We start from the raw sequence: 14719 nt of genomic DNA, 5'->3' as shown, positions 1-14719 counted from the left end.
ATCTTTTCTTAGAACGCCATAAATGTTATGCTACTTATGATCTTATCTCATAAACAAGAGTTTGAACTGGCTAACGATGTGATGTAACTAATATCAATTAAGCAACTACAATAATAGTATAGTTGACTATAATCTAAAATAAAATAAATAAAAATTAATTTCTATCGTTAGTCCGTTAGAAAAATCCAGAAATTGAGGTCTAATGTTACCCTACATTCCACCCCACCGAAATCCCTACACCAGCAGCCTAATTGGCCTAAATCCACCCGTTGATTCAGCTGACGTGACGACACATCGTGAGATGGTGAATGGTCTGCCTACTGTCACTTTCTTCGCCCACAAAAGTCGAAGGATCATCTCTTTCTCTTTCACTTTCTCTCTCTGCATAATATTATTGTGTTTTTGATTGTTAGCTGTTGTTCGAGATTCGCTCCCACAAATCCGTGTTTCAGTTAACCGCTACAATTCCAAAGGTATAACGTCATATCGTTCATTCTGTTTTGCTCGTTCGCTAGGGTTTCGTATTTGAATCGATTGAACGTTTGCTGGTTGATATGCTTCTGATGATGATATGATGTGTGTATGTATATGTGTATGTGTATGTGTTTGTGTATGTGCTTGCCGATACGTGTTGTTTATGATGATTGTTTGCGGTTAGTTTATTCGTTATGCACAGGTAATTTGATCGTTAAAATCGATTATTGTTTTTGTTGAATATTTGTGCTGACTTTGAAGTTTTTTGGAGGTAATTGATGTGATTATGTGTGTTTTATGCTGAATTTGTGTATATATGTGGTTTGTAAATTTGGTGAAAAGTGAAAACTACCTGGTGCTTGGTTGAATTTGCTTGGAAATATGAAAGTAAAGAGATTATGAAGAATTTTAGTTTATCAATTTAGTGTTAGGTCTTCTTGCTCACATTTTGATTACGATTGAAGTGATTGCGATTAACTATCAGTATCACATGTGGTTAGCTCAATGATTCTGGATTTATGTGTTTGGTAAAATGATGATACAGGTAAGATCAAGCTGGTTGCAAATAATAAACTGAGATGCTCTTGTAAGTTGTAATGCAAGGCAGAAAGAGAGAGTTATCTTGTCATATATTTTGATTCTCCATTTGTCGTAAGTGAAATACTGATTAGATATTTGAATGGAAGTTCTCTACTAGAATACGTTGTACAATCAAACTAGCATTTATGTATGTGTTTAGAATTTAGTGACTAAAAAAGATGTTGCTGTTTTTGTTCATTTGTTTCATTGGATCTGCAAAGTTGGGAAGGAGATTTTTACACGAATCATTTGTTTTCATTTTGTAGAAAGGCTGCTTGTGTGACTCCAAGTCAGGTTCTTTGTTGTTGGCTTAGTCCACGTGATAACTCATCTAATTGAGCCCCGGAAGGACTATTCTTGCCAATTACTTAAAAATACCTCATTTATTCATTGCGAGTTTCGTCATCGGCGTGTGAAACCAGTCTAATGCCTTCAGCCGTTTCACCTCAGTGGCAGGAGAAAGCCAGTGGTTTCTTTTCCTCTTCAGGTAACTAATCTATCAATGCCACAAAACTTATGATCTATTTGACTTTGCAATTTTAGTTTTATTAATATTAACTTTATTGAACGATGCAGGGACAAAGCTAAAGGAAGCTGGACAGTCTGCAGGATCATTCGTGGGTGAGGTTGCTAAAGATGCAAAAGGCAATGTTTCTGGAGTAGCAGAACGGGTTGGGTCGGTGGTCAAAAACCGATGGTCATTATTTCAGCAACCATCTACAAGACAAGCAATGCAGGAACGTCTTGTATCTGCTGCTGCTACTACAAGTTATTTTCTTCGGAGGGGTGTTTCAGAGACTAAAGAGAAGGTTGTTGTTGGGAAAACTAAAGTCGAAGAGGTAAATGCTAATCTAACATTCTAACTAGATTGTATGGTCACAACATTTTTGTCATCTACAATTCTAAATATGTGTGTATAACATCTTTAAATAAACAAATATATGTGTAATTTGTATATGGTTCTTGAAATGAAGTGCCAGTAACTTAATATCAAGTAATGATTAAGATATACTCTCAAATAAAGTCAATTGCATTAAAACTGAGGTTTTGTATGATTTCATTTATTCATTTTTAGCCACCTCACATAGAGAGGCAGGATTACAGTAGAGGGTTGTAACTATACGCATACTATTGTGTATTCATTAATTTGATCTAAGTACTTCTCTGTTTGTCTTAAATGTGTGAATCTTTTTTGTATGCGAGTGCTTTATTTTTGTATTGATTAACCTGATCATGTACATCTGTGATATAATAACTTCTGTTTAGGTGGCAAAGAAAACTGCACAGAAAAGCAAAACTATATTGACTGATATTGAGCGGTGGCAGAAGGTATTTGCTTTTCATGACATCATGTTTTGTTTACTCTATTGGTTAAAGATATATTAACTTGACTTTTTCTTTAATTTATAGGGTGTTGCTAGCACTGATGGTAAGTTCCCTTATGTCTATTCTTTTTTGGCGCAAGAACAAAAAAAAAGATGTGATGTGTCATTCAACTTTATTTTTGGTTTGTAGCTGAGATGTCCTATTGCTTTTTTCAGTGTTTGGTGTGCCGATAGAGGTTACAGTTCAGCGCCAAGAATCGAGCAAACCTATTCCTTTTCTGTTGGTCAAATGTGCAGATTATCTCGTATTATCGGGTATGATTACATCCCACTTATATATAAATTGGCCTACTTAATTTATGTTATATATTTAGCAGCTCAGAAGTTAAAATATCTACTAAAAAGGAAACAGTTGAAACTTGAAAGTCATCCAAAATGTACTCATATGCACAAAACATTCTAAATTGCTCTATTTAAAACTGGTTTAGATTGTTGTTATTATTATATAATATAGCTGTATAATAAAGAGAATCTGTTTCTGTTTTGCAATGTGTTCTGCTGATGAGTTTATTTCAGGACTGAACTTGCCTGATTTATTCAAGTCTGAAGGAAACAAGAGGGCAATCCAGCAACTTGTGTCTTTATACAACCAAGGTAGTAATTCTAGTCCAGCTTGTTTTAAGTTCTTTAATATTTATTTCATTTGTTGTGATTAACTGTTTTGTTTACTACTTTTTGATTTGTGTTACAGACTTGAATGCACCACTCCCTGAAGGTGTGAACCCAATCGATGTTGCGGCTCTTGTCAAGTGTTACCTGGCCAGCCTTCCTCAGCCGTTGATCACTTTTGAACTACACAATGAAATCCGAGGTGCACGTTCAAGCATACCAGTAATGAGAAACATTTTGAAGAAACTTCCTGCTGTCAACTACATGACATTGGAACTCGTTACTGCATTATTGCTCCGTGTTAGCCAGAAATCGCTTCTCAACAAGGCACTCTTTCAATCCCTCTCTCTCTCTCTCTCTCTCTCTCTCCATACACACACATATATATAGATATATGTATATATATGTGTGTGTGTGTTTGTGTGTGTGTCTTTCTATATATGCATATATGCATTCTGAATTATATCTTTTTCTAGCCAAAATAAGGAAATTTTTAGGTTTAGTGTTGGTAGGGACTTTGGTGAGATTGGACTCACTTAACTATTGGTGCTTGATGTGACGGTTTTGACCCAAATTACCTATGAATGAATGAATCTAGGTTGTGTTCTATCTCAAACGGGTCAATAAAACAATGGGCGATGGTCCCCCAAAGTTTATACCAAATGCATATTACCTCATAAATTGTCACAATATTGATTTTGTGATCATAGTTAACACATTAGTGATCTTATTTATGAACTTTTAACAAAGTGGTCTGCCCAACCTGAACTGGACCATTTCAACTCATACCAAAATGACCATTTTCAAACCAGAAACCATTTTATTCTACCCAATGCTGACCATTTTTCCACCTCTAATGGATGATCTATATATTATATGATGTATTAGTATTAGATGTATGATTTCCAACTCCGCTTGTTTTCCTATAAGATATTTTTCTGAGCATTTGTTGTTGCTAACTCAACATAATCTAATGAGATAGATGTTCTTGTTTTTTTCTATAAGATATTTGCAGAGCATTTGTTGTTGCTAATACAACATAATCTAATGAGATAGATGTTCTTTGTGGTTTAGATGGATGCTGGAAGCCTTGCGATGGAGATGGCTCCTATTATTATGTGGCAGAAAGGACAGGTGCCAGAAACTTATAAGCAGTATTGGAATCAGCCATCAACAACCCAATCCAACACAAATGCTGCCGCTGATCCCGTACAAACCTATAGCGAATTTGATATGCTTGCAGGTTTGTCTTCAGATGCATGTATTCTTTTGCCTATGGTTGATTTGGTAGTGTTGAACTGTTGATTGTGCAAACTGGTCCTTAATGGTTGCCTGGACTTGATAACACCCACAGGAACAAACGAATTTTGTGATCAAAACTCAGGTCACGACTCTTTTCATTTAATGAATAAACTTGCACACAAACCATTTAACCAATAAACATAACTGATAAACTAAACCTATGTTTCAAACTTACGGTTTAGCCCTTCAACTTTCACATATGAACCAATTATAATTAACTTCCGGTATTTAATTCAGTCAATTCGGATTGTATTTACTTGGAAACGGTAATATTTTGAAAACGGGTCATACATGTCTAGTGGTCAAGCCTGTCTGTTTTAAATCATACAAAAAGTGTTTTTTTTAACCCGTGGTATTTGGTTTCCTACCAAACTGTTCGGGGCTTTCCACTTTCCACGTCTACTTTTAAGTCTTCAAAATTAACCTTATTTACTCTGTTTTGTATAATATATAAAGGAAAATTGGAAATAAATTATCCCACCTTATAAAGTACAATAACATTATATAAGCATAAATATTCTAGAGATTGAAGTTCCAAAAAGAAATCCATTATCAAATATTTTATGAACCAAAGGAAGTATGGGATAGGATCTGGGCTACATGATATTTTGCCTTTAACGAATTGCTTTTATCTGCCATATATAAACATTATTACGATAAGTGGTTAAACACATTGGTTCCTACTAAAAATTGGTTATGTATCGAACGGCTTTCTCTCTCGCTGTATACATGTATGTGATGAAATATTGTTGAAGTGTTGATTTCAGATGAGAGTGAAGATATGGATGTATCTTCCGCAATACCCTTGGATGATGGTGTGACAATAGACTTGAGTGGCATAGAGGTTTTACGGTGCTTAATTGAGCATCACAATGCCATTTTCACGGATGCAAATGAGACCGTTTGGAGGTGACCGGTCACTCATATCTTCCACCATTTTTCTTCTAAATTGATTCAACTTTCTGACAAATAAATCTGAAACAATCAACTTACCATACAGCTTGATGATTTTTTTATACTTCATTTGGTTTGATGTGCTGTAAATTCTGTATGTTTAGGTTTGTTAGAAATGGTATGCAAAGGATTGATTTAATGGTGTGTATATTATGGCTTTTTCTCTATAAGTGTACAATGACCCACCAATATTTTTTATATATTTTTCAAACATTTCTAAACATTAGTTCTAGGGTTATATAAGGTTTGCAAATGTGTGATGTGAGGGAAATTTATTGGTTCATTGGAAACTTGCTGGAGATGCATTTGTAGGAAATTAGTACAGTAGAATTTTTCATATGAAAATAGGCTCTGTTCTAATAGTGCCAGTGCATCGCTTGAATATTTTTCTAAACAAGTATTTAGTAAGAAGAGAGATTTGATCTACTTTTTTGAATATTTTTCTATTAGTGTCAGAGCATCGCTATATAGTTATCAGGAATGCGCTTTTATGTAGGATTATGACAATGTTAATCCAATGACTATTTATGTTGTTGATAGACTAAGAATATATGACCTTTGTTAATGACTAGTTCACAAATTTATGATAAGTTTGAATCTCTTTGATGTTAACCCGCAGATCTGATCCAACTGTTTTGCTATGCTTAGGTGGTCCTAAAATGGCCTAGTTTTGGAGTTCGTTAGGTAGAGCCAGCCCTGTTAGTCATCGACAAAAATAAATAGATTAAGACAAAGCAAAGCCTAACCTTCTAAGCTCATGTTTGAGAAGATGATAGGACTTCAAGACAAGAATGAAGTAGTTGTTGTGGTGTAAACTCCACTATATAATATTAATATTAATAGAGAATTATAACTTGAAATTTGCATTATCATGTGTTGAGTCTCGTATCCAATCCTATTACTACAAGAAAACTCTATTCTAACTCTACTGATATCATTAAAATACGAGACTAATAACTGATATCAAAGGGGGTGTTAGTGTAGTTAGTTTATATTTGATCTTACAAATATAAAATATAAAACAACTTTAACTCTAGTTCACGAATTTAACACAAGATCTTTTTTATGTGGAAAGGCAATCTAATTTCGCAGACCAACCGTCTCATGATCATTTTGCTAAGATTGTGCTTGAAAGCATGGGTTTGTCTGCTAGTCCTGGACTTCACGAGGCATGGCCTCACCAGGAAAGAAGACGAACATGCCTAGTTGTGCTTGCACAATGAGGTTGCGTGGTGTTACCACTCGTCTGATGAGTCCAAGACAAGAGGAGTAGACCCTAATCATAAGCAGGATGGATTACTTACCCTGATGCTAACTTGGGGCGTCACACGTAGTAGAGCAGAAACACTAATAAATTTAACGGAAACACGCGTAATAAATATAGGTTTGGGTTATACACCACACCAAATTGGTTATTTGGATACCAGGTCAACCTATACGATTCGTATAGAGGCTATACAAGTCATATAAGTACATAATTATGTCAGTTTTTGTCGGAGAATGTCAGATTCTATTTCATTGTCTCGTATAGCCCATACACGAGGCGTATAGGCTTCCTGACTCGTATAAGCCCCTAAATGACTCATATATGCATATTTTTTTCATTTTATTTTACTTAAAAAATACAAAATATAGAAAATAATAGCTGACATGGTATTAAGATAAAAACACATAATGTGAAAGTACGTATTTTGTTACCTACGAAAACAACCTATGAACAACATGAGCGTTTCGAAGTACCGGCTTTATTTCGATACATGTCTCTCAAAACGTTGGTATCCCCGAACACTCTTGTTGTTCGTAGGCTATTTAATTAGTACTTTTAAATTACGTGTTTCTATTTTATAACCATGTCGATTGTTATTTTCTAAAGTTTTTTTAATTAAAAAAAACTACTTATATGAGTCATATAGGGGCTATACAAGTCACGAAGCCTATACGACCCATATAGATTGCAAAAGACTGATATCTAGTTTCCTTTGTATATTTGTCAGTCATACAATACCTATAATAATACCAGCATTATAGTGTTGTAAAAACACCATAAGTTAAACTTTAGTTTGTGATGGTTACCAAATGGGATTTATTCGTATTCAATCAACGTTACACCAACCCCACTTGTCACTAATCTTCTTGGTATTCAACAACAAAATCACCTCAATTTCAATAAACACAGATCAAAATTCGCAACAGTTGGCGCGATTTCTACTTGTACATCATCCGCCATGGTCAAAGCTATTAGGGTTCATGAAATCGGTGGTCCTGAGGTCGCTCTCATTTCTTAATTCTTATCTTACTCAACCTTTACTGATTATTATTTTATCTCATCAAACGCAGTTAACCTTTTGCTGTAACATCAATTGTGATCCAGTTGCCTTAATTTATCGTTTTATTTATATTAAATTGGGTTCATCTAAATGGAGTTGTAACTGTTTAATTGAATAATTTACTTATGGTTATGTGAACATATGATACTTAGAATTTTGTATAATCTGGCTTACATTTTGGCGAGTTATTCAGTTCTAGATAGGGGTGTTCTTCCGGTCGGGTTGTTCGGGTCCGATTGTTCGGTTTTCGGGTTTAGATGTAAAATGGAAAAAAAAATGTTTTTACTTCATCATGCTACTAAAAAAAATATCATCAAAATTCAAGCCCAAAACATAACATCCCGAATATCAAAAACTCCAAACCAAAACGCATTAAAAAAATGTTTGTTTTTTTTGGATTTCAGGTTTTTTCGGTGGGGTCGTTTGGGTTTTTTTGGGTTTTCTCTAATTTGGGTTCGGGTAGCTTCGGATTTGGGTCGGGTTTTGGGTAAAAGTGACAGCCTTGGTTCTACAACAAGTTGGTGGTTGAAAGATGAAACATAAATAAAATCTTTTCAGGTCCTGAAATGGGAGGATATTGAAATAGGCGAACCGAAAGATGGAGAGATCAGGGTTAAGAACAAGGCCATTGGCTTAAACTTTATAGATATTTATTTCCGTAAGGGTGTTTACAAGGCAGCTACACTTCCATTTACACCAGGTTTGAATCTTGATATTATGTTATTTGTTATTATATAATCATATCAAATTCTACCAGAGATCATGAGAAAACCAAGAAAATTACTATCAACCGATCATTTTTTTTTTAATTTTTACATTTTTTAATATCTTATTAATCTTTGCCAAAAAATCAAAAAAATAAGAAAACTATGTGTAGTTAGCAAGTTACATATATGTAACTCGTAACCTACATATACGTGTCTTGTATGAGATACATAAATTTAACTTTGTAATTTACATTTTTTTTAAATATTAACCTTCAAACTAAAAGAAATGAAAACAAAAATTTTTTTTAAAAAGTTTGATTGGTTGGTAGTAGTTTTCGTAACTTTCCTGTTTTCTCATGAACCATATATATATGTGGATCTGTTAACAGAGTGATTTTTGGACCTTCATTATGTATTAAAGTGTACAAATTTATATATATCTTTTTATGTAAAGGTATGGAGGCGGTGGGAGTGGTGACAGCTGTTGGGCCAGGGCTAACTGGGCGACAAGTTGGAGATGTGGTGGCGTATGCCGGGCTGCCAATGGGAGCATATGCTGAAGAGCAGGTGCTACCTGCAGAAAAAGTTGTACCCGTTCCGTCTTCTGTGAACCCCATTGTGGCAGCTTCTGTTATGCTCAAGGGAATGACTGCTCAATTCTTGCTACGCCGTGCGTTTAAGGTCAAATTTCCTGATAATGCATTTATGCATATACTTGTTTAAAAATTAGAGCATTATTGTAATACTAATATACAGGTAGAACGAGGACATACAATTCTTGTGCATGCAGCAGCGGGTGGAGTTGGATCATTATTGTGTCAATGGGCCAATGCACTTGGAGCTGTTGTTATTGGAACCGTTTCAACCAATGAAAAGGCGGCACAAGCCAAGGAAGATGGGTGCCACCACGTCATTATTACCAAACAAGAAAATTTTGTTGAGCGCGTTGCTGACATCACATCAGGCCACGGGGTTGAAGTAGTCTATGACTCTGTTGGGAAAGACACCTTTGAGGTATTTTGAGCTTTTGATAAGACTGAGTACTCGTTTAAAACTTTAAATGGGCCGTTTTGACCAGAACCAAAACAATCATTTTCTGAAACAGCCCATTTTGGCCTGAACTTAAGATGCGCAGTTACTCTGCCCGCCCAACGTGAAACACTTTTCGATAAACATTCATTCAGTCTTTTTTTCTTAACAATATTAAATTGAATTTGAAATGAGAGGCTTGTAAACGAACTGAACTGAGCATCTTCGTGTTCGTTCGTTTAACTTTAGCCAAACAAACGTTTGAAGTTCGAACATGAACAATAAACGAACTGGGTTTTCTTGTTCATGTTCATTCGTTAAGAAAATGTCTTGTTACAGTAAAAGAACGATTATAGTAAATTGTAACAGGCCTAAAATATTTAAATGAATTTATTAACGAACGAACTTAAAACCCACAAACATAAATGAGCAAGCTTAAATGTAAATGAATGAACAGTACATGTCATGCTCATTCGTTTAACTAAATGAACAAAACTTTTTGTTCATGTTCATTCTAAACGAGTAAACGAACTTCCTACCAAACGGTTCACTGAACGCTCGATTCGTTTACATGCCTACTTTTGGTTCGTGGAATATGATTTTCAATTGCTGCTTTCAGGGGTCATTAGCATGCTTAAAAACCCGAGGATACATGGTGAGCTTTGGGCAGTCATCCGGTTCACCAGAGCCCGTGCCATTGTCTGCACTTGCATCAAAGTCACTGTTCTTGACCCGACCGTCTCTCATGCAATACACTGCCACACGAGACGAGCTTCTAGAAACTGCTGGTGAAGTACTTGCCAACATTTCAAGTGGGGTTTTACAAGTTCGGGTCAACCATAAATACCCTTTGTCTCAAGCGGCTCAAGCCCATTCGGACCTTGAGAACCGAAAGACCACAGGGTCGGTTGTGTTGATACCTGATGGGGTTGACCTGTGAGTGAGTTCATAATGTGGTTTAATAACCTGTTAGTATTCCGGTTATGGGAGTGTTTATTTTTAGCTTTTCTTGTCCTAAAGGCACTGTTGGTGAATTGTAATTTGATCTAGACCATCTTTAATTTGATGACTTTTGTTTATGGGCATCTGAAAAATGTGCAACTAGGTGTGACATTTTGTTTCTAGGTTGGCTGTGTGCTGAGTTGCTCGTGAGATATTTGAGATCAGCTAGCTAAAAACTTTGTATGAGGACGTGCTTAAGCAAGCCAATGCTATTTAATAAACAAGTCCGGCGTAAGCTTTACATGCCGGACGGACTTAGACGCCGACTATCAAAACTTTTCTACTTTTACCAAGTTTAACTTCGATAAAAATATAAATTTTGTTTTAAAATTTAAAGCCTCCACTTTTTATAAAAAATTATATATTTATTTTTTTTAATAAAAACCAATGTCAAACTACTTGTTATATAAACAACTTTTAAAAAAGAGTTAAGGCGTCATTTTAGTACATGTGGTTTGCTCAATCACGCAACTTTAGTATCGTTTTTGAATTTATTGTAAATGGCTATCTCTTTTTTATAAAACTTGCAATTTTAGTACTTTTCTAACTTCATTTATTTTGTCTGTTAAGTCTAGGGCAAATTAGTAATTTTAATTATTTTATTTATTTTCACTTTTGAGCTAAGTGACATTTTCACACCCGTGATTTGTTTAATTATGCAACTTTAGTACCTTTTTTTTTAAATTTATTGCAACTGGATACTTTGATTAGTTTTAGATTGATAGAAAAATCAAAAAAGGCATTACATATTGCAATATGTAAATAACATATTTTTAGCCTTTTGTTCTTGATTGCCAATTTACTTCTAGTAGCTTAAGATCTGAGTTCATCTTGGCCATTTTTCTTGCATTTTCTTTATGTGGATTTAGCATTAGAGATGATCTTTTAATTGTAATATGTAATGTCTCTCTTGGTTTGTCTATCTATCCAAAACTTATTCAAAGTATCCAGTTGCAATAAATTCAAAAAAAGGTACTAAAGTTGCGTAATTGAACAAACCACAGGTAGGATAATGACACTTAGCTCAAAAGAGAAAATAAATAAAATAATCTAAATTACTAATTTGCCTCTAACTTAACGGACAAAATAGATGAGGTTAAAAAAGTACTAAAATTGCAAGTTTTAGAAAAATAATTTAGCCATTTGCAATAAATTCAAACACGGTACTCAAATTGCGTAATTGGACAAACCACAGATACTAAATGACACTTGACTCTTTAAAAAAAGTTTCTTTTTCGATATAAATTCATTTCATATGGAATCTTTAAGTTAAGAATGATATTATTACCTTTTTTTTCAAACGACAAAACGATAACTCTACATCATCTAAAAGTTTTAACAATTTATGGCCTGGTTGTAGTGGGTACTGTCGGGTCAGGTGAATTCAATAATAGACGTCTGTTGGCATTCCAGCCTTCCTTCGCCCTCCTATTCAACTACTTCGACCATTTCCGAACACCTATTTTGTTTACCATTTTAGTTGTGTTGTGTCACATTATTTATTAATTACGGTTAATTTGGTTTTTATATACCATACAATATTTGTAATTATGAATAATGTAAATGTTAGTTTTGTTTTATTTAATTTCCTTTTTGTTAAATTGAACTTTTAAAAGCTGTGAAAGTGTTTTTATTGTTCACCTAGGAGTCTAGGACATGAATATGAACTAAAGTTTTCTTCTAAGTTTTTGAATCACATAATGCTAGTAGAATAACACCTTTTGGTATTCTCTTAATGATTTTATTAAGAGACTAACTTTGAATAAGTCAGAATTAATTGTGTTTGGTTCATACCTATGAATTAGTTAGCAAACCTCCTACCAAATAAGCTTTAAAATGATGTTGAACGAATATTTTGTTCATTTATCCCTTCATATGTGTTCATAATTCTCAGTTTGCTCTTATGCACCACAACCTTGACCAACCACCACCTCCTCCACCATCAATGACCACCACATCAGTGTACTTAGCACATACTGGCTTGAAGTCTCTTAATCATTCAAACCTCTTTTAATTCAGCACTTGCTGGCCTAGAGGTTGCCAAACAGTCCCTAAGCTGTTTGCTAGCCTATTAATGATTTTGTTAAGATGTTACCTCTGAATCAGTCAGAGACAGAGTGCGTTTGATTCGTTAAAAAAATGCACCTCTTGATGGTTTATAGAGCCTTTTAATGATTAAGTTTCAGAGACATCCTAAATAATTTGGAGACTACATTTTAATCTGTCAGATCTCTTAATGAATTAGAACAATAACAAAAATCAATGTAGATATCCTAATGTCTTGTATTCCTAAAATTTATTATTCTTTGGTAAAAGGGCCTCGATTGTTCGTTGATAGGATATTAATTGATAATTGACCGGTGAAATGCCATAGTTTCAACCCAATCAATGTTGTCAATAGTCTGTCACTGAAATCCTTTTCTGTATATAATACCGTCGTAAATAGTTGGTATAATATTTTTTCTAATGAACATGTACATGAACTACCAAAACTTATAGTTTGATAACTTACTAATGTTTGAAATTAAAAAGTTAAACTGAAGTAAACCATTTTATTTGTGTTCTACAGTTTCTGATCATGTGATTCGATACTTTTATAACGTCAAAAAACTTAACCTTATTAGTAATTTGATCTCTTCGACGCATCTCATACGCATACTTAATCTCTTCTATCAACGAGACTAGTGACTTTCTTTTAATTACACATCGACTATCTGATATTGAGAGAAATAAAGGAAAAATGTATAGTAATTAATTACTTTTGTCTTCTTGCTAGAAAGAAAATACAAGAAAAATACAATAATCCTTTTTAGTTATTGGCCAAATTTACAAAGAAAAAATGGTAATGACTTCTAGTTAATGAAAAATAATTTTATTTTTTAACACTTTTTTTTATATTTGCGACTTCTGTAATAGAGTATCTATTTTAATAAAAATTCATTTATTTCTGAAAACTATTGTTATCATTTCTTTTTGTAAAAATCAAATAAAAAAACCCTTCATATAAAAATTCATTATTACAAACCAACTTTTTTTTAAATAAAAGTTATCGTTGTTTTTTTAAAAAAATTCATTTGTATACTCGTATCATTTTAATGATTAACTTTTATCATACACAATATTATATGTGTTAATTATGCATGATTATGCATCATTTTAGTTATCAGTTTATTTTCATGATACTTCTTTTACTACACATTTTTTTTGTTAATCACCTGTACTTTTTGAAAACTATATGAGGTGTTTTTATTGCTCATGCATATAGTCACGCATCATGAATATTTAATAAAGTTTTTTTAGCCACATAAGTAGCAAAACCTTAGTCACGCGCGTACCGTACTACAGTTAAAAAAGTATGTTTCAAAATCAAATGCACGGTGCATAAGATACAAATCCCAACATATATGATAAATTTTTGCCAACATGATAAAAAATTCTCACGTGTTTGGCCATATTACTAACTTAAAATAACTTCATTCTTATGGGTGGAAAGCCAGAGTAAAAGATCCTAATTTGAGTGGAAAAGATTATACAAATTTAACTTTGTTAATTTTTCATTGTTGGTTGTTGTATTTAGTTTTAGTTTGGTTGCCAATTTTTAAATTTCATGTACTTCTTACTATCAAGCTTCTTGCTTTTTATGAGTGCCTCTTTTTTTTTTTCTTTCAATACATTGACCTTTCAAAAATAAGAAAATAATAGTATTTTTTTTAAACGATACCTTTTTTTATTCTGTTAAAGACCATTGCACTCTCTAAACAAGAGAGCCTCGTTGGCCCGCTCTGATTATGTTGTCTTAACTGGATAGCGTTCCCCTGAGAAACCATACCATCAGCTAGCATTTGACAGTCGTTGTGCTGCCACAAGAGCAAAACTCTTTTGTGTAACACACGGTGAGACGAAAACCCAAATGAGCTCAAAATTCAAACTGACAGCCTTGCAAAAAGTCTGGCTCAAATCTTTCTGACATAACGCTAAATTCATCTACAATATTGCTCTTAATAAATATATGTACATGCATGTAAAATAACAAATAAAAAGGTGTGTAGCAAACAAAGGGAGCACGAGTGTGTGTAATAATCTTACAAATCAGGGAACCATTTGATTTCACCATCCGTGCTTCTTCTTCTTATATTACACAAATATATATATATTCTTAGCACGTGAGGTGCAGCACGTATGCATTTTCTCTCTCTAACAAATTTTCAACCAACATTCTCTCAGTTCTCTCTCTCTCTCTATATATATATAGAACGTACTATATATATATATATATATATATATATATATATATCTTCAATAAAAGCTTCATTTTCACGTTCATGGCGGCCATTATTCATTCCTAGCTCAT

General features: G+C 33.7%; 2 protein-coding genes across 2 annotated transcripts; both read left to right on the top strand.

Moving 5' to 3' along the window:
- The first annotated feature begins 379 nt into the window (after positions 1–379).
- Positions 380–5442, top strand: LOC143616359 (putative Rho GTPase-activating protein At5g61530). The gene is made up of 10 exons (XM_077089208.1): positions 380–473; positions 1320–1540; positions 1630–1892; positions 2320–2382; positions 2464–2482; positions 2595–2693; positions 2955–3032; positions 3130–3374; positions 4122–4290; positions 5117–5442. The coding sequence occupies exons 2-10, from the start codon at positions 1480–1482 to the stop codon at positions 5260–5262; spliced, it is 1143 nt and encodes a 380-aa protein (XP_076945323.1). The 5' UTR covers positions 380–473; positions 1320–1479; the 3' UTR covers positions 5263–5442.
- A 1997-nt stretch (positions 5443–7439) lies between these two features.
- Positions 7440–10451, top strand: LOC143615638 (uncharacterized). Its single transcript, XM_077088719.1, has 5 exons — positions 7440–7570; positions 8189–8330; positions 8792–9018; positions 9094–9351; positions 9986–10451. Exons 1-5 carry the CDS (start codon positions 7529–7531, stop codon positions 10304–10306), a joined length of 990 nt encoding a protein of 329 aa, XP_076944834.1. The 5' UTR covers positions 7440–7528; the 3' UTR covers positions 10307–10451.
- Positions 10452–14719: the final 4268 nt, after the last annotated feature.

This window comes from Bidens hawaiensis, unplaced genomic scaffold (genome assembly GCF_021521415.1).
Source record: "Bidens hawaiensis isolate Kalapana, Puna unplaced genomic scaffold, B.hawaiensis_p1.1 tig00002306_1, whole genome shotgun sequence".
In the NCBI taxonomy this organism is placed as follows: Eukaryota; Viridiplantae; Streptophyta; class Magnoliopsida; order Asterales; family Asteraceae; genus Bidens; species Bidens hawaiensis.
This window is presented reverse-complemented; position numbering and strand designations above follow the sequence as displayed.